The 20216-nt window shown below is 40.6% G+C and overlaps 1 protein-coding gene across 4 annotated transcripts in view; it reads left to right on the forward strand.

Moving 5' to 3' along the window:
* Positions 1 to 6054: 6054 nt before the first annotated feature.
* Positions 6055 to 20216, forward strand: part of LOC114054075 (E3 ubiquitin-protein ligase RNF138) — a 48021-nt gene continuing 33859 nt past the window's right edge. For all 4 annotated transcript variants that reach the window (XM_027877167.1, XM_027877170.1, XM_027877169.1 and 1 more), the window contains exon 1: positions 6055 to 6221. In XM_027877167.1, the coding sequence (XP_027732968.1) occupies positions 6112 to 6221 (110 nt within the window). In that variant the 5' untranslated portion in view covers positions 6055 to 6111. The remainder of the gene's footprint in view (positions 6222 to 20216) is intronic.

A 20216-nucleotide genomic window follows, 5' to 3' on the forward strand; every position in this document is an offset into this window, starting at 1 on the left:
AGCTTGTACTACTTTTTCAACTGCTTCTTCTCTGTCTCTTCTTACCATTCCCAGACTTTGTTTCACCTGAAATTTATTTCTCTGTTCTTGGTTTCTCTCTCTCTCCCACACAGAACACACATGCTTTAACTCTGTGATGTTAATAATTTCTGGAGGCTGTGTAACTTTGAATCAATGATTTCACTTCTTCAGGTTTCAATTTCCTCATCTACAAAATGAGTGGCTAGAATAGAGCAGGGATGCTTTACCTTTTTAGTGTCATGGACCCCTTTGATATTTTGGTGAAGCCTTTGAACTCTTTCTCAGAATAAAGTTTTTAAATGCATAAAATAAAATATATAAGATTACAAAAGAAACCAATTATGTTGAAATTGTTATTAAAATATTTTTTGTTTTAAAAACAAGTTTATGAATGCTGGGTTAAGAATTGTTGCAGTTTCATGGTGTGTTTTGGCACCACTGTCTCAAAGAATTCAGAGTCAGACCACCTCTAATCCAAGTACAGGAATTTATTGATTGATGCCCCTCAGAAGCAGGTTAGATTCCAAGAGGAACCAGCAACTTAGTAAGACAATGCAGACAAATTTATAGTGTGATATTGCTGATTACACAACAGAAATTATGAATATTAAAAAGGCAGGAGAGATTTGTTAGGGGATTAAGTAATGGGGAGGGGTCCTTCTATGGTTTGATGGTCAAATATCCTGCTCGTGCTGCCCTTTGATTGGCTAGCTATAGTGGTCCTGTCTGGTCAAGATGGATAGTTAGGTATTGTGGTTCTGTCTTGGGCTAAATGGATGATGTGATTGTGGCTGAGTACAAGAACACACTTGTTCAAATATGTGAAATGGATCTGGGAGCCTGTGGTGTGAGCCAGATTATGTGGTTAAATCAGGACATGCCTGCTGTTCAGTGGGGCCCATAAGGAAGTTAGAATATTGGGGCTGGGGGCAGTTTTATTAGGATTCCATCAGAATTCCCTGTAACAGAAGGTCTTTAAAGTCCCTTCTAGCTTTATATTCTATGATCTTAAGATGCCAAATCTCCAATCCTGGTCTCCTAATGAGTGTCTACTCCCCCATCTCTAATTCCTTTCAGGGAATTTCTGTTTAGATGTACCACTGTCATCCACTATGCCATCAACTCCCAGCTATATATAGCAGAGTGGAAAGAATAATGGTCTGAACAAAAAAAAAAAGAACATAAACTCCTTGAGAGCAAAGACTGTCTTGCTACTGCATTTGCATTTCCACTGCTTAGTACTTTCCCTAACACATGGTGGCCAAAAAAGATATGTTTTTTCATTCATTTCATTAAGATCAAGAAGTGTGAGGAATAGGAAGAAAATGACAAACTTTATAAAATAGCTCAATATTAAAAAAGGTAGAAAAAGGACAGAGAACAGACTAAAACTTACTATATGAGAAAAAAACTACAGAGTTGTACATGATTGGCAAATCAAAAAAAAATTTAAAAACTCTAATAGAAACTCAGAGGAAGTTATTATGGATGCTATGTGTTGACATTCAAATGTAAATAGTTGTAAAGCAACTTTAATTGGTATTGTTGATGTGGAACGTTAAATTTGTAACAAATCATTTAAAATGAATGAGTGAATACACACATAAGTACATGTTGACAATTTTTCTTCCCCAAATAGTGGCCAATTTCAGTAGCAAAATAAAATTTCATTAAAAAAAAGAAAAGAATAATGGTCCGTCAGGCGATCTAGCTTTGAATTTCAGCTCTGCCTCTACCTGACTAGATTACCTCAGGAAAATTATTCCATACCTCTGGACCTCAGGCTCCTCATACAAAACATGAGAGAGTCACACTGGATGATTTCCAAATTCCTTCCAATGATAAAGTTACATATTCTTCCCTTTCTAGAGATGGTCTCTATTTGCTGCCATAGAGGCAGTTACCTTCCATATTTCTTTTTTTTTGGTGAGGTAATCAGGGTTAAGTGACTTGCCCAGGATCACACAGCCAGAAGTGTCAAGTGTCTAAGGCTGGATTTGAACTCAGGTTCTCCCGACTCCAATTCTGGAGCTCTATCTACTGCACCACCAAGCTGCTCCAACTTTCCATATTTCAGAGAAATAATTGTTAGCTGCAGCAATCATATATCCTCTTAGGCCAGAAAAGTTGAACAGAATCATAATCTCATACATCCCCTAAGGAACCAGACTTTATAGGTAAACTAAATAAAGTTACAGATTAAACCACTTTTAGACGGTTCACAATGGGGCAGATGGAGAGGAGGAATTTATATGCCTCAAAGATAGCTAATTAAGCCTGTTTACATAATTCTCAATTATATTGTGCTAAGCCTGGAAGAACACTGGGGAAGTTTAAATTACTATTATGCAACTTCAATGCCTCTTCCACCTCCAGGTTTCCATATTTTAAAAGGAATATCCCACACTTTCATGACATCATTCAGAATTTTGAAAATTTAGCATAAGATGGTACCTTAGAGCTTTGATGTCAAACAGGAGGCCTGTGGGCCTGACTGCCATACTCCAGAGTACAGCCTGAATCAGATTAAAATGTAATTGGGAAATATTTTAACAAAATATAGAAAACATTACATTTTAAATACGTCAGTATGTTGAGGTTTAAGGGGTGTAGTGGTGCTGGGACCCTGAAATAGCAAGAGCAAGAAAAGCAGGTCCAGCCCGAATAAATTCGACCAAAGCTTTTTTTTTTTTTTTAAGCAATTGGGGTTAAGTGACTTGCCCAGGGTCACACTGCTAGTAAGTGTCAAGTGTTTGGTCTGAGGTTGAATTTGAACTCAGGTCCTCCCGACTTCGGGACCCACCGGTGTTCTAGCCACTGCGTCACCTACCAGCCCCCCAAGCCTTCTTTCAACCAAAGACAAGGTTTATTAAAACATCTATTGGGGTGGGAGAGATTTTAAGAATCCACCATATTGGCCAGACTCTTAAGGAATCTAAGCATTTGTATCTCTAATGCAAGTGGGACAGATTAAATCTCAGCCACTGGCTAAATTTTAAGAATCTGAGAACCTTAATGGAGGCAGGATGGATCTTATATACAGAAAGACTGTAGGAGTGGCCAAGTAGTCTAGGGTGACTGTGAGGAGGGGTCTAGGGAGAATCTAGATGGGAGTAGCCAGTAAGATGGGGTGACTGGGAGGTATAACTCCAGTGACCTGGACCACATGGGAAGGGAAACTGGGGTCTAGATAGGATCTAAGAGTGGAGGTCTAGGGTTGGGCCAGGTGCATACAATGAAAGGGCAGTTATTTAATTGGGAAGGGCCAATTCACCCAGTGGAAGGCCATGGCCCTGAGCCACATGGGAAAGTCCAGGGCTTTTTCTTTTTGGGGTCCAGATCCCAAAGACATGGTCTTTTCCCTTTAGGGGTTCAGATCCTATTCCCATCAAATACATAGTCTACAGGGATCCTTATGTATGGATTAGTGGCCCCCATTTCTGAGCCTGACACCACTATCTTAAGGACATCTAATTTCAGTGCTTTCTCTCTTTTAATTTCCTATTTATCCTGTACATGCCATGCTTTGTATGTATTTGTATGTTGTCTCCCTCATTAGATAATAAACTTTAGCAGGGGCTGTCTTTTGCCTCTTTTTGTATCCCCAATTTAGAACAATGTCTGAAACATAGTAAGTGTTTAAAAATGCTTGTTGATTGATTGATTAATCTAGTCCAAACCTTTCTTGCTTGCAGGTAACACATTCAAAGAAAGAGGCTTTCTTTGGCTGTATTCTACTCTCACTATTCTTCCCCCCACCAAAATTCCTTGTTCTTCGGCTGGACAGACCAAAAAGCAATATGATGTAATGGAGGTACAGAAAAATTAAGTGATTTTCTTAGTCACAGTGTTAATGACAGATTAGAATCTGGATTAGAATCCAAGTTCTTGAATTGTAGTGATGGGGTATGGGCCCTAGCCAAGACCTTTGCCCCTCCCCCCAAAAGAAACCTCTAGACCTCATGAGTAGGACTGTAACCTACACAAAAACTGCTGCTACACATCATTAGCAACGTCCTTCGGTAAAGTTGAGGTGGGTTGCGCAATTTCAGCTCCAGTCGAAGGGTTTTGGAATCTTTGGAGCTAAATAAAAGAGCCCTGGATTTAGAGTCCAAAGACCTCCTCCTGGCTCTGCCACTGAGTGTGTCACCTTGGGGAAAGTGATAATACCTTTGGGGTCTCATTTTGCTCATCTGTAAAATGTAGGGGTTGGGCTAGGTCGTCTCTCTTCCTGCCCTAAACTGTGATGCTAAATCAAAATAGAGGATTTTAATGTGAAGGTTTTTCCCCTTATTCAGAGGTAGGGGAAGTAAAGTCAGTATCTCAGTAGCTTTCATGTTCTTTTTTCTAGGGGGTCGTTATGAAGCGAAGAAACAGGGAGGTTAAAAAGGAGCTCATGAGTGCATGTGTTTTGCCGCAGCTTACTATGTCATAACCTGCTCCAAAGCCAAACAAGATGGTTGCTATGGAAGCCCCACCAGTTGTCTCCCACTCTCACTCCCCACTTCCTTCTTTCTCGTCCTTGTCCTCTGGACAGCGGACCGAAAGGCAAGCAGCAGGCAAGGGGCAGTGCCATGGGAGAGCTGCTGGTGGGGGGCGGGGGGGAACCATGTGCATCATGAGCTTGGGGACGTCCCTCCTGCAGGGTCGGTGAGCAGCGGAGACGCAGCCCTCCCTGCTTTCGCCTCTTTCCTTGCCTCTACTGCAGCGGCAGAAGCGGCCAGAGAAGAAGGAACAGCAGCCCAGCTCTGGGCCACGTCTCCGCAGAGAAGTGACAGGAGGGGAGCGCCCGTACCATCACCCCTACTCCCGGCCTCCTAAGTCAGTGTCTTCGGCTGCAGGGGCAGAAGAGCTGAGGCTGCCGGGGGCGGCATCAGGGCAGGGAAGGGTGGTGGAGGATGCGGAGAAGGCAATGGGAAGGGGCCATAGGAGAATGGAGGTGGGGGGAGGATGGAGAATGGGGGATGATGGAGGAGGAGGAAGAGGTGGCTGGGGAGGGTGGGAAAAAGCTACTACCAGAAAAAGGGGGGGGTTGGAGGAAGATCGTGAGCCCGGGGAGAACGTGGGATAAAAGGACTGAGGGAGGACTTTGTAGGGAGGGGGTGGGAAGAGAGAGAGCTGGAAGAGAGAATGGGGGAGGAGGAGGAGGAGGAGCAGCAGCAGGAGCCGCAGCCGGAGGAGGAGGAGGAGGAGCGGCGGCCACGCTAATTAGCCAGGTACCAGGCGGGGCACGAGTGGCTCCCGGGCTCGGTGGCCCACAGCCCCCGGGGCAGGGGTAGGGGCAAGGGGCAAGCCGGGGGCGGGGAGGAGGAGGAGAAAACAAGGGGGAGAAGAGCCGAAGCGAGCACGTCCCTCCTCCCCTGGGGCGGCCGGGGCTTTGCCCCCTGCAGGGCAGCGTGGGGGGAGGGTGGCTTCCGCCCAGAGAGGCGGGGACTGTACCGGAGAGCCGGCCACCTCGGTTTCCCGGCGCCCCCTACCCAAAGAGAGGGAGGCCACGCGAAAACGAAAGTGAAACCCTTCCTTCCGCTCCCCCCCTTCTGTCTCCGCTCCCCAGGCCGGGCCGGGTCGGGCCGAGCCCCGCGGACCAAACTAGCCGCCGAGCAGCCCAGGTAAGGCCAGGCCGCGAGGGCCTATTCTTCCTCCTCGCCCCCCTCCCGCGGGGTCCGGACCCGGCTTGGAGGCTGGGGGAGGGGCGGGGTGGATCCCCGGGCTGGGCCCCTCCCCCCGCCGGCTGGGGAGGTGCCTGTGTTTATATGGGGTGGGGGGAGGGGTTCCCGGCGGGGGATGGGAGGGGGGAGAGGTCACGTCCTCATCATAATCATCCGCCCCAGCAACTGACATGGGTGAAGTGGCAGTGACTGCTGCGCCCGCCCCCTCCCCCTCGGCTCCTTCCCTAGGGTCCACCTCTTCTTCCTCCTCCTCCTCCTCCTCCTCCTTTCCCCCTTCCCCGCCCCCCCTTCCTGGTGCGAGCCGCTTCCTGACGCCGCCGCCGCCGCTTCCCTCTCCCCCTCCCCCCTCCTCCCGTGCGCGCAGGGAGCCAGGCCCCGGGCCGCCGCAGTCGCCATCGCCGCCTCCCGCCAGCCCCGCACCATGGCTGAGACGCTCTCCACCGCCACGTCCTACACCGAAGACGACTTCTACTGCCCAGTCTGTCAGGAGGTGTTCAAGACCCCAGTGCGAACCGCGGCCTGTCAGCACGTGTAAGTAACTGTGCGCCACGAGCTCCTCCCCCTCCTCCCCGGGCCCCCACTCCGAGCCGCGGGGCCGGGGCCGGAGCCGGAGCGCACCCACCGGTGCGATCCCGGGGCAGCTCGCGGCGTGGAAGGAAGCGACCGGAAGCCCGGCCCGCGTTCCTCAGGCCCGGCCCCCCCCGTCTTAGCGGGAGCCCCCCCCACCCGGCCTCGAGGGTCCCCTCACCTCCCTATTCCCCCCCCCAGGTCCCCGGGGCTGTCGGACCCCAGGCTCCCGGATCCAGGCCTGCAGGCTGGCTTCCCCTGCCCAGTCCTGCAGAGAGGAAGTGGGGAAATGGGGGCGGGGGGAGGCGGTGTTGGGGTTGCTCCCAAAGCTTATTTGGGGCTACATTTGGATCTCAATTAGAGGCAGTGGTGCAGGGGCTGTTGTGATATCTCCCTCCTCTCATTCTCACGAAATTGGGGGGCAGGGTCCCAAGGGCACCCAGATTTCCCTCTCGTCCCTCCGAGATTTTGCCCTCACACGGGGTTACTTAGAGTCTAGGGCCCCCAAAACCACCTTTTTGGATTTACTGTTTTTGCCCTTCTTTGTATCACCAGCTCTTAGTGATACATAGTAGGTTTTCAATAAATGTTTGTTGTATTGACTTAAAGGCCCTCTTCCGTGTCTGATTGGTGTGGCGTGGTCTCTTTAATTAGGTTGGAGGGTATGGTAATTTTTTCATTCTTCAAACGAAAAAAGTGATAGTATTTCCGTTTCCTAGGGTTGTGGTAGCATTTTTTTCCCCTTTGCTTCCAACCCCTTCGGTTTCCATTTTGTTTTGTTTGTAAAGTGAGGGTGAGAGAAAGAACGCAGCTGTTTCTGGAAGGGTTTGGAGAATGTGACCTTAGGGGATTTAAGTCTTTTAAGAAGCATTTATTTGGAGCTTTTTAAGTTGGAGGTGGTGTACTGTTTTCTGGGAGTGAATATTCAAGTGAGGCAGCTCGTGCCCTGTTGGAGCTTTTATTCAGCTTAAGGACCCAGGAGCTTTGAGTGAAGAATTAATTTTGAAGCAAAGTATGGGATTGAAAACAACTAGATCTTAAGGTTTAGAGTTGGAAGGAATCTTTAGAACATATCTAGTTCCTCCTTCCTCTCTCCCCCATTTATAACAGGAAACTGAGGCCCAGGAAGGTTGTGACTTGTGATCATACAGATAGTAAGAAGCAGAGCATGGATCCAAATCGAGGTTAATTCCAAATCCATGCGTCTAGTTATATGGACCAAAATTACTTAAGCTTCCTGGGCCTCCATTTTCCTCATTTGGAAAATAAGAGGGTTGTTCTAGATGTTCTTTGAGGTTGCTTCCAGTTCTGGAGCTATGATTCTACTCTCTATGTCCTTGATTTTTTTCCTTTGGGAAAAAATCTAAGCCTTCGGGAAGGGTCTCTGATATCATTGTGGGGACAAATGCATATAGTCAACAGTTTTTCTGTAATTCAGTCTTAGAGCTGTAAGGATGAAAATATTGAGATAGTAAAGAAAGGAACATGGATGGCAGAGTAGAAGAATTAACTTCATTTAATAGCTTTTTTTTATCAACAAAAAACAGTCCAAAGATCCTTAAAAAAAAAAAAAAATTCACCCCTATCTTAGACAACATTAGTTCAAGGGTTCTTAATCCGAGGTTGTGAACTTGAGACTTGATTTGCTTTATAATCCTGTGTACCAATATTATTCTGAGATTGGGTGTTCACAGGTTTCACCTTCCAAAGGGAATCCATGACACAAAAAAGTTAAGAACTTCTTGCCTAGTGGATTTTGTTGGTTCTGGAATCTGGTAGACCTTGGTGCACCAGAGACTTAAGTGTCTTTGGGTTAGTCACTTAAGCTTTGAGCCTGTGGCAACTCTGAGATATAAATAGGTTTTTGTTGCATCTCTTCCCACACATTGAAGTCAGTGATCTGACCACCTCTGCTTCCCAGGGGCTAGGAGGCCCATTCTGAGGATTTGCAGTGCTAAGAAACAATCTTGTTTCAGTTTCATTAAAATGGAATTCCCATTAAGAGGAATGTCTTGGTTACTGATAATTTGGTTTAAGCATCTCTAAGTAAACGTTTTGAAAAGAAAAAAATACAGTCATGTATACAGTACAGTTTTATTTCTACTACTGTTTTCAAACATGAAATTTTAATTTTTTTCTGTTAATATCTCCTTATATTTCCATTTTCTCTTAGGTATTTACACTTTCATAATTTTACAAAGACTTGGAAACAAAGCAGCTAATTGGTTTTATTCTTTAGCAGTAGGCTTTTATTTTGTTTGTTTTAATTTTTAATGTTATTTTTTTATTCTCCTTATCTTTTTTTATCTTATCTTTATATCACATTCATTTCTCCTTCTCCCTTGTACCCAGTGAGCTGTCCCTTTAACAAAACAGTTTGGAAGAAAAAAAAAACATTCAGCAGAACTAACTATAATATATCGAATGTGTTTGACAATATTTACATTTTATATCCATAGTCTCTTCCACCTCAGCAATGAATGGGGAAGGAGATTAAGTTTACAATTTCATGATGTATGAATTTTGCCTATAATATAGGCGTTGATGTTCTGTCACAACAGATTTTAAATAGGATTCTGTTTGTACACACTTCTCAACACAAGTTTTTTAATGGTTGCTTATTTACCCTGCTGAGATTACTGAACCCTTTAAATTTTCATAGCTTCAAAAGTTCACAGCCTTACTTTCACCCATTTTGCTTTTTATGAGAAGTGTAACCTCCATATACTGAGCTCCTTTAAGTTTTTTCTTGGCCTTTCTGAAGAAGTATGATGCTATAATTTGCCTTTTTTTTTTTTTTTTTTGGCTTTTTGGTGAGGCAATCGGGTTAAGTGACTTGCCCAGGGTCACACAGCTAGTGTCATGTGTCTGAGACCAGATTTGAACTCAGGTTCTCTTGACTCCAAGGCCAGAGCTTTATCTGCAGCGCCACCTAGCTGCTCCATATAATTTGCTTTAAAGACATAATATTCAGTCTTAGGATATAGGAAGATAAAGAATACAAGACTTATTTTTTATTTAGTTTACATATTTAGATTTTTTCAGAACTTAACCCATTAAAATGAACATTTAAATATACATAGTAGAACCAAAAGGATTGTGCATAAAAGTACAAATCTATTGTATATGGCTACCTTTCTCTTTTTAAATGTATAATATATTCAACATGTAACTTTCAAGGCTGTCCTACTTGTCCATGATTCCTTCAATTCTCTCTTTTTTGGGGGGGAGGATCCCTATCTCTAACCCTATTTTGTCTCTTAAAGTGAAAGAAAATTAAAAAAACAAAGCCTTTTGTAACAGATGTGAATAGTTAAGCAAAACAAATTTCCACATGGCCATATTTTAAAATTTATGTTTTGTTCTGTATTTTGAATACTTTACCATTCTGGATAGGTTAGCAAGCTTCATTATCAGCCCTCTGGATATTATGTCGTGTTTTATGATTGTTCAAGTCTTTCAAAGTTATTTGTCTTTAAATATTATTATTGTATAAATTGTTCTGGTTCTTCTCACTTCAATTAGCATCAGTTCATGCAAATCTTCCCAGGTGTCTCAAACCATTTCTTTTCCTCCTTTTTTATAGAGCAATATTCTATTACATTCATAAACCAAAATTTGTTCATCTATTCCTCAACTGATGGGTTTCCCTTCAGTTTCCAGTTATTTACCACTACAAAAAGGGCTATTATAAATATTTTTGTACACATGGTTTCTTTTTATCTTTCTTTGATATTTTCGAGTTATAGGTCTAGTTGTTGTATCCCTGGGTCAAAGAATAGGTATACAGTTTTGTGACTTTGGGCAAAGTTCCAAATTTTTTTGCAGGATAACTCCACAAACAGTGTATTAAGTATGCTTATTTTCCCTCAGGCTTTCTAATTGCCATTTTTCTTTTTTGCCATCTTTACCAATCTGATGGGTATGAGGAAGAACCCTAGTTTTAATTTGCATTCCTATATTAGTGATTTAGAGCACTTCTTTGTTGTGATTGTTGACAACTTGGATTTCTTCCTTTCAAAATCACCTGTTTATTTCCTTTGACTATGTATAGGGGAATAGCTCTTGTTCTTAGAAGTTTGAATCAGTTTCTTAGATAAGCCATTGAAACTTCCTGCAAAGATTTTTTTCCTCAATTACCTGTTTCTTTGCTAATTTTAACTGCATTGGTTTTGTTTGTGCAGAATCTTTAATTTTAATGTAATCAAAATTGTCCATTTTTTCCTTCTGTAATCGTCTCTATCCCCTATTTCATTATGAACCTTTTCTCTATGCATAGTCAGTCAACAAGCATTTATTAATTGCTTACCATGTGCCAGGAGCTGTGTTAAGCTCCGGGGATACAAAGACAGTCCTTGCCATGGCACTCACAGTCTAATAGGGGAGTTGGGAAAGGGATTTGAATTGCTTCTCCAATTTATTTGTGATATGACTTTGTCATATATTCATTTGGGGTTCATTTTGTTGGAGATGTTTTAAGTCTACTAGGGGTTCTTCACCTGGTGCCCATTTTTTTTTTATGATTTTGATAACTATTTTAATATTGGTTTCCTTTGGTAATCAAATGCATTTTATTTTATACGTTTAAAAACCTTTTGAGAAGGGGTCCATAGGTCTTACCAGACTGATAAAGGGGTCCATGACACAAAAGGGTATTTTGGTCTGTATCAAATTTCTGCCAAACTGCTTACCAGTTTCCCTAGCAGTTTTTGTCAAATTATAAGTCCTTATCCCAGTAGTTGGGGTCTTTGGGCTTAATCATACACTAGGCTACTGTGTTCATTTGGTTTTGTATGTTGTGTTCAACAATGTTTTTTGAACTTTTCCATTTTTAAACCAGTTTTAATGATATGTTGCTTTGTAGTTTAGTTTGAGAATTGGGTATTGTTAGGCTCCACTTTTTTTCTCTTGAAATAGTTGACCTTTTGTTTCTCAAGATGAACTGTTAACTTTTTTCTTAGTGCTGTAAAATAATCTTTTATTATTTTGGTAAAGGCATTTAATACGTAAATTAAACAAAAATTGTCATTTTCTTTTATTATTGGCTCAACCTATTCATAACCAGTATTTCTCCAGAGTTTTAGGTCTGTATGATTTTGTTTTTAATTCTGAACTTAAAATAATAAAGCAGTTTCCATGTCCGTTTCCATATCCACAGCAGAACAAAAAAAAGGATTGTATATGAAGCTTTGAATCTTCATTTCATATTGATTGCTTTTTTAGAAAAGTATATAATAAATTTAATGTTAATTTCAAAACTATCTTGCTTGTCTGTGCTTCCTTTTTAACTTCTATTTAGAACATTATTTTTAATTACATTATTTAAAAAAAAAATTTCAATGGCCATCTTTTTTATTTTCTTTACTGTTGCTAACTACCTTGAAAGCCCCTCCTTCTAAATTAAAAACTGAGGGAAAAAAGAGGGGGAAAATCCTTGTAACAAATAAGCACAGTCAAACAAAACATTAGAAAATGCATGCTTCTTTATATATCTTGGACTGTCCATCACCTCTGCCAGGAGGTGTATGTAACATGCTTCATCAAAGGTACTCTGGAAATATATTTGGTTTTTGCATTTATTAGAGTTCTTAAGTCTTTAAAAGTTATTTTTCATTATGGTGTAATCCTTAACATAAATTGTGTTCTGGTTCTGCTCACTTCACTCCTTATCATTTCATACTACCAAAGACTCTTTGAAATTGTCTCTCAGTTACATTCATTTGCCAGAATTTGTTCAGCCATTCCCACAATTAAAGGTACCCATTTAAAGCCTAATCTCTCCTCTCCTCTCTCTTCCTTCCCCTTCCTTTTAATTCATTCTCTGGATCAAGAAATTGGTTTTGGTTGCAGTTACTCCTTCTCCAGTATTATTGACCCTCTGACTCTCCTGCCCCCCAGTCCCTATCCTATCCATTCCTGCTTATTTCCTTTTTGAGTCTGATGGATCCCCATAGGAAATTGTTACCTGTTTTTGATTCCCCTTGGTCTAAAGAATCTCATGTTTTTGTGTACTACTCTTTTCATGCATCCCAGTATTGAGAAATAGTCTGTGAAATATTCTTTGAAGACATTAATGTTCTGAATACTTGCTTCTTCTTTCCCTGTTAGAATGTTAGCACTATATCATCATACATATTCTTTCAGTTGCTCAAATAAATTTACTATTCTGGGTTTCTTTTGACTCTTTATGTTTCTATTTCAAAGTTCCTACTCAACTTTGGTCTTTATGTCAGAAATGCAAGTCTTCTCTGCCTTTAAAAGTCCATTTATTCCTTTTCTAGTAGGATTGTACTTATGGAGTACGTTTGTTCCTAAAAATCACCACATAATAAAAACCACAGGGCTTCTGGGGAAAAAACTTCAGGGATACCCAAAAAAAGAGAGAGTAACCTACTAAAAAACAGTAGCACAGTTTAACACTTATTAAGCAGTTCAGATATATAACACTGAAATAAATAGCAGTGAAGTCTGTGGCTTTGGACACTGCTGTGGCTGTACCTATGCTCCTGCCAGTTGGGCTGAGCTGGCAAAGTTGACGTCTTACAGGGTACAGGGCAATCTCAGTGACTGAGATTCTCCCTGTGATACTTTACCTTGAAAAAATCTGAAGTTTTCTTGTGGAAAGTGGGCCTTGGGAGGGTTACAACTTGTGAGTTATTGTGAATTGGTGGAAGGAGGATAATCTGTAATCAGATAAAAAAGTTATAATTTCAGATAGGAATGGGTATCGCTCATTGTCTTCTTATTTCCTGTGTGAATTTTGTATTTGAACAGGTCACACTGTGAGGTTCTGTTCAGTGATGTGCAGGTTTCTGACTTCTCTGTTTTCTTGTGGAAAAAATTTACATTACGCTCATATTATTCCCTATTATTGCATTGGAGAAAAAATTCACTTTTTCAAAATGAATATTATGGCAGAACTTACTGTATTCCACTTTTCAGGGTAAGTTATTTTTGTTGTAAGTTTATATCTTTTGCCTTCTAGAATTTTCTATTCCAAGATCTCTTGGTCATATATAGCAAAAACTATCAAGTTTTGTGTAATCCTGTCTGTGGTTCCTTAATACTTGAACTTTAGTTCTTTGGAAGTGTTTTTGCTTTGAAGGAGGATTTCTACATTTTGCCTATGACATTCATGAGACTTTTCTTTTGTTAAGTGGACTGGAACTGGTCTCTAACCTGTCAGTGGCAGAAGCTGAGCAAAGCAGGCTAGAGACAGAGTCAGAAATCAAACAGAAGTTTAATTTCAAAATGAGAAAAACAGGTTTGCAAATCGAAGTCTTCCTGAAAAGGAGGGTTGCTTGTGGCTGGGATAGGGTTTTTGAACATGAAAACCCCAAAAAGACAGGACCCACCACAGTTATTCTTAGGTCTTGAGTAAACAGTTCCCACAGCAGGCCCACATGTGCAGGCATTTTTGGGACAATATAGGTGTTCTTGGATTCTGTGGCGACAACCCGTAAGTTATTAGAATCTTCAAGCCTTGTGATTGTCTCAAGGCTTTAGGGGCATTGAGCGTTGTGATTGCTCAGCGGGGTACAGAAACAGGGTGGCAGGAACAGGAGTGCAGTACCTGGTTTGGTTCACTTAGGTAAGCACAGGAGTTGTTCAGAGTGTCTGGAGATGTTATTGATAGCTTTCTGCTTCAGCTTGTTGGTTGTAGCTCCAGCTCTCAGGCCAGAATCTCCTGGGAAATAGGGGAACGCCAACAAATCTAAATACTTATTGATTAATATGAAAATCATAAATCCCTCAGTGAACACCTGGTGCTGGTCAAAGCAATACATTTTGTTCAGAGAGTGAGGTCATCCAGAGGGAGAGCACAAAGGTTTGTTAGCCAAGCATGGCTTGCTTTCTGGGCCTTAGCTCTGGAAAATAGAATGTCTCCTAATATCTTGACACTTTTAAAGAATCTTTCCATGAGGTGATTGGTGGATTCCTTTTATCTTTGTTTTCCCTACTGTAATAGACCTGGGCACTTCATTTGTGATATTTTGAAATATGGTGTCTAGGTTTTTAAAATCGTGGTTTTCAGGGAAGTCTAATTCCTCTTCTTGACCCCTTTTTCCCCTATTTTTTCAATATTTGGGTTTTGTTCTAAATTTTCTTCCTACCAGGGTGTCAATTGATTTGTTTGCTATATTCTAGTGTTGAGGGAGTCTTTACTTGAGAGAAGTTTGCCATTTTCTCTTTAAGCTACCTAATCTCCTTCCAGTTCTTTCCTCCATAGCTTTTTTTTTTATTTAAATTTTTAAATTTTTTTTATTTTTTAGGCAGTTGAGGTTAAGTAAGTGACTTGCCCAGGGCCACACAGCTAGTAAGTGTCAAGTGTTTGGTCTAAGGTTGGATTTGAACTCAGGTACTCCTGACTTCAGGGCCCGTGCTCTATCCACTGTGCCACCTAGCTGCCCTCCTCTGTAGCTTTTATTTAATCTTTTATCTCTTACTTAATTTCTTCTAGTCATTCTCGAAAATTCTTTTTTCCCCTTGAGTCTCTGCAGTTGTTATGGACTAAAACTCCCTACTTTTTAGGGCTCTCTAGATCTTTGATAAAATAGAGATCCATAAATATATGCTGGTCGATAGCTTCGTTTTATTTCTCTCTACAGTTTTAGTTCTTGAATGGGCCTTTGTGCTTGTTTTTTACCTGTTCTTTACCTCCTGTTTCTCGTTTTGGAGGAGGTACTCAACTCTACTTGATCTTGCTCTGTGTCCCCAGTTCTTTTGTTGACTTCTACTTCCTGGGGTTAGACCATTCTGATTGTTTCAGATTCAGGGGCTTGTACTTCAGGGCTTCTCTGGCATCTCAGAAAAGAGTGCTTAGGGACTTTGGACTTCATGGGCACTTGGGCTCTCTAGGTCAGAATGCCATGCCATCCTATGCTCTCACTGGTAACTGCCATTCCCTTTTGTGAGTTATCATCCTTGTGCTTTCTCTGCTCTTGCTGCTACTGGACTGGCTTGTAGGTTTTACATGTCTTTGACCTATCCCTACCTATGTTTGGAGACTACTGGCTTGTTTACCTTCATTGCCAATCAGTCTCTCATTGGGGAATGTGTGGTGCATATGATAAAAAGCATTGGATTTGAAGTGAGAGGACATGAGTTTTATATGCCCAGCTCTACTAGGATCATATGGACTTAAAGCTGGAATTTAAGAAGTCAACTCCAACTCCCTCAATTGACAGATGAGGAGACTGAGCTATAGAGAGGTGATTTGCCCAAGGGATTTCACAGATTAAGTAATTGGTAGAGTTGAGATTTGAACTCAGACTTTGTTTCCCAATTCATGCTTCTTCTGAATTACTTATATGATCTTAGTCAAGACACTTCTCAGGGCCACCTCATTTTAAAAAGGAGAGATGTGGACTAGATAACCTAAAATCCCTTCCAGTTATAATGGTGGTATCCTAAGTCACTTTATCTCTGTGGACATTGGTTTCCTTGCTTTCCAAATGACATCCCTTCAATCTCTAGAGCCTGTAAGGTTCTTAGTATTGAAAATAGAAGGGAGTTGAAGATCCTTCAGCTTGTTTAGATTTTCTCCCTGTTTCTACTTGGAAAGCATGAAAATAAGGATTGTAGTTAAGTCTGTTTATTTCGGCTGTCACTGTCCCTCTCCCCACTTTTACTTTTTTGTAGTTCTCTTCAGCAGTGATAGGAAAGTGTGAAAGGGGAAGTGGGGGAAATAATGTTAACCTCAGAGGTCAAAAATGCAGAAATCTAGTTGCTCTTCACAGTAAATATAAGGAATATCTCTTTAGTTTAGCTACATTGGTACAAAGAAATTTAACTTCCATTTGTGGTATTTTGGAATGTTTATAGCTCTAACTAGCAGTGTCTTGCACATAGGAATAGCTCTAAACATTTCATTGATTTTTGGCTTGATTGGGGCATGTATCTTCGGAAGGTTGAGGTACTTTATTAGTAGCAGCCAAATAAAGGTAAGATGGTGTTCCAACTAATGCTAGAGACTTTGTATCTCTAAAGATTTACTTTGTCCATATATGAGTGGTTTATTCTACTTGATTATTTAACAACCAGCAGAGTACTGATAATGGGTATCATCTGTGACTTCAGTGACCTGATGAGAATCCTGCTGACAACTTCAGTGTACCAAGTAAGGCTCAAGGGTAAATGGAGGGGTGGCTTTATGTACTGGTTATTATATTCAAGTACTTACGTATTGAAAGGGTAGGTAGGAAAATTGTTCAGGTAAATTTTTCACTTCCTCATCCTAGTTTAGGATCAATTTTTCATCAGGTATTTAAGCTACTGAGTGCTAGGCCCAGGGATATAAAAGTATGAAGAATGAAACGATCCCTAATTGGAAATGAGCTTGCATGCTAAAGTGCAATGTTGCAACTATCTAGTTGTTTGTGTTGGTGCCTTACCTCTGTTAGATTATAAGTTCCTTGAAGATAATTTCTGTCTTGGTAGACATTATTCAATAAGGGCTTGAATTGAATTTAAAACAAAAACAAAATGTGAAATGAGAATTATAGCATTTAAAAAATTAATTTAATTTAAAACTATTGAGTTGGTTAATTAAAATGATTGTACTTATTTTGGGACAGTTAACAGTAGGAGTAATCTAGAATTAAACAATGTTTTGAAGCTTTGCTAGAACTAGATGCTTTTGCTATCCCTGTCATGCATTTTTAAGTTTAGCATAATATGATTGATATGGGTTTGGCTGTTATGGGATGTTATGTCTTTTCTGGCAAGTCAGAATTCCAGGGCTACTAGGTGGCACAGTGGATAAAGTGCCAGGCCTGGAGTCAGGAAGACTAATCTTTGAGTTCCAATATGGCCTCAGACACTTACTAGCTGTGTGGGCAAGTCACTTAATCCTGTTTGCCTCAGTTTCCTCATCTGTAAAATGAGCTGGAGAAGGAAATGGCAAACCACTCCAGCATCTTTGCCAAGAAAACCCCAAATGAGGTCATGAAGAGTTGGACACAATTGAAATGACTGAACAACTCAGAATTCGGTATTAGAGATAGGCTGGACCTTAAAGATATACTTTCATTTACCAATCTAACCAGATTAGTCCAAGGTCATTTAGACCTGCCAGTCCAGGCAACTTGACCAGCCTTGAGTAGTTCTCTAACTCTCACTTGCTGTATCCTACATCAGTCTTGGTGATAGTAGTACTAGTAGCCCCTTATCAACTGGGCAAGCCTTAAGGACTTGCAGATTTCTTTCCCAGGCTACACTTTCTTTACTGGATAATGGTAGGGCTTTTGAGAAAGGAGCTGGAAAATAATTCCTAAATTGGAGAGAAAACTATAAGAGGAGAGCAGAAACACTTAAAAGTTTCTGGGTAATTTGAAGTCTACTCTGGAGGGTTGGTGTCAGCCAATAACTCTACTGCAGTGTGATAGCTTGTGTATAGTAATAGCTCCATCCTCTCTCATGGGCTCATTTGTGACCAAGAGGATTGAAGGCTTGGGAAAATGTTCATATCAGTAGCTTAGGAGAATTTTGCCTTTTTTATTAACTCTCCAAAAATTAGAATTCCTTATTATTGTCCTTGACATTATCATCTAGTTAGAAAAAGTAGACATCTAGGCAAAGGCCTAATGCTTCCCTAATATGGCTACAGATACTGTTTCTGGAGCTCAGAAATTTTCTTAGAGAAGAGCCTTATGGTTCACACACAAGGGAAATCCTTTAAACACTCTCCTTTAAACATTCCATGTTCAGCAGATGTTTCCAAGGCATGAACTTTTTTCCAAGGCATGAATCCTGGGTGATTTTTTTTTTTTCCTAATCAATGTCCTTTCTAAAATGTGTCACCCAGAACTAACAATAATATAATAGAAATGTAGTCTGACCAGGGCAAAGTACTATGTGACCATCAGTTCTCTACCTTGGATTCTATGCATCTCAATATAATTTAAGATTGCATTAACTTTCTTGGCTGTCATATTGTACTGTTGATTGCCATTAGATTGCAATCCATTAAAATACCAACTCTTTTATCTGAACTCTCTAGATACCCCTTCCTTATGAAGTTGATTTTTTTAAATTAAAAAAATTTTTTTTTGAAGTTGATTTTTTAAAAACCCAAATATAATATTCAAAATTTAGTAAAGATAAATGTAATTTTCATAGATTTAGCCTAGTGATGATGATGATAACCAGTACTTACATAGTACTTTATAGTTTGCAAAGCTTTATGGTTTACAAATATCTCATTTGATCCTCACAATAACCCTGGGAGATAGGTGCTATTATCCCCATTTTAGAGATGAGGAAACTGAGGGAGACAAGTTAATAGATTTACTGAGGGTCACACATCTAGTAAGTGTCAGGCTGAATTTGAATTTGGGTCTTCCAGACTCCAGGTCTAGTAGAGCTCTGTCCTCTGTTCCACCTAGCTACCTCAACAGGTAACTCATCAAGATCTATTTGAATTATGAATCTGTTATCCAGTTTGTTAACTGTTCCTCCCAGCTTTGTGTCATCTGTAAATTTGATAACTATTCTATCTCTTACCTTCAGAATTGTCAGGGAACCTTTAGTGGCTACTCTTTTGTTCAACTAGTTCTGAATATATCTGAGTTATCAATCTTTTTTTCCTTTTTAAGTTTTCTAGCACTATATCATTTGTCTGTTTTATCCCTGGAATAAGCCATAAGTTTCTTAAGGTGAGAAATTATCTTATGTCTGTATACTTTTACATAGTAGATGCTTTATAATGTCTGTTGAATTGAACTGATACAGACCAGTAGGTTTACTTTGTTCTTTTGGAGGCACAGAAGACAAGACTAATTTGGTGCCAGAAACATTCCCTCAGAGGGAAATAAACCAACATGATTGGAGTTTTTCTGGGTTCTGTATGTGCTCCTTCATGGACACATACTTTCAATAACTTCCTAGGGAGGTTTGGGAGACACTAGTCTTGTAATATGTCACCTAGTCAAAATGAATTGCTTTTTAAGTAGTGAAAGATATTTCACGTATGATTAACTGCTGTTAATGATTGTAGGAGAGGCTTCATGAGACTAGAGAGGGCCGTATGTCCAATTTTGAAAAGGAGAACAACATGGATTTTTCCAACTATAGGGTAGTGAGTTTGGTGTTAATTCCTGGAAAAATTCACAGTTTCAATATTCAATCTATTTGGGTACTACCCCCACTGATGGGAGAGCACAATCTTTTTACTGCCTGGGAGAGTGTCTTTAGAGTTATGTCTGAATAATTCATCATCCCATAGCCAATGTGATGATGAGTATTTCTTTCCCAATTTAGTTAATCTGGTCCTTGGCTGATAGACAGTAAAACATTGCCAAGCTTATACTTAACATTTTTAACTGGAAAGATCTGGCAGAGCTTTTCAGTCTTTGGAGGGTGGTGGTGGGGTGGAGTGGGGTGGTGGCATGTGTACTTAAGCTATTTCCAAACTAGGAAGAGGCATCTGAGTAGAACTTTAATGGAGGGAAAATTTTTAGAATGGGTTTTAAAATAGTTTGTAAGCACAAGGAGGGAGATTTTGATCTTCATAGATAACCAGCGGTGTGTTCTTTAAAAACAGATCTTGGCAAACTAAACTAAGACTGGGATTAGGGAAATATTGTAGACGTATACGGTACTTGAATATTAGCAAGGCATTTGAGTTGGTCACAGCAGCCTTGTGGAGATGAAGAAACAAAAATAAATTTCAGATGATTTCAGAAATGGTTGAACAACTATTAAAAAGTGTTAATTGAATGTCAGCCTTGATTGAGGGAGGTCTCCAGTGCTATACTTCAGTGCCTGTGCCTGGCTTTGGTAGTATTAAAAATTTCATTCCCTTGAATGATGATACACATGACACACTTAGCAAATTTATGGATGGTATAAAGCTTGGATGACAATTGGATTAAAAAATATTGACAGGATGTGATGATGGGTCAATCCTAAACATAAGAAATGTACTTAGGTAGTTTCTTTGTACAGCCCAGGCAAAAG

The sequence above is a fragment of the Vombatus ursinus genome, unplaced genomic scaffold (assembly GCF_900497805.2).
Source record: "Vombatus ursinus unplaced genomic scaffold, bare-nosed wombat genome assembly UNPS02014812.1, whole genome shotgun sequence".
NCBI classification, from domain to species: Eukaryota; Metazoa; Chordata; class Mammalia; order Diprotodontia; family Vombatidae; genus Vombatus; species Vombatus ursinus.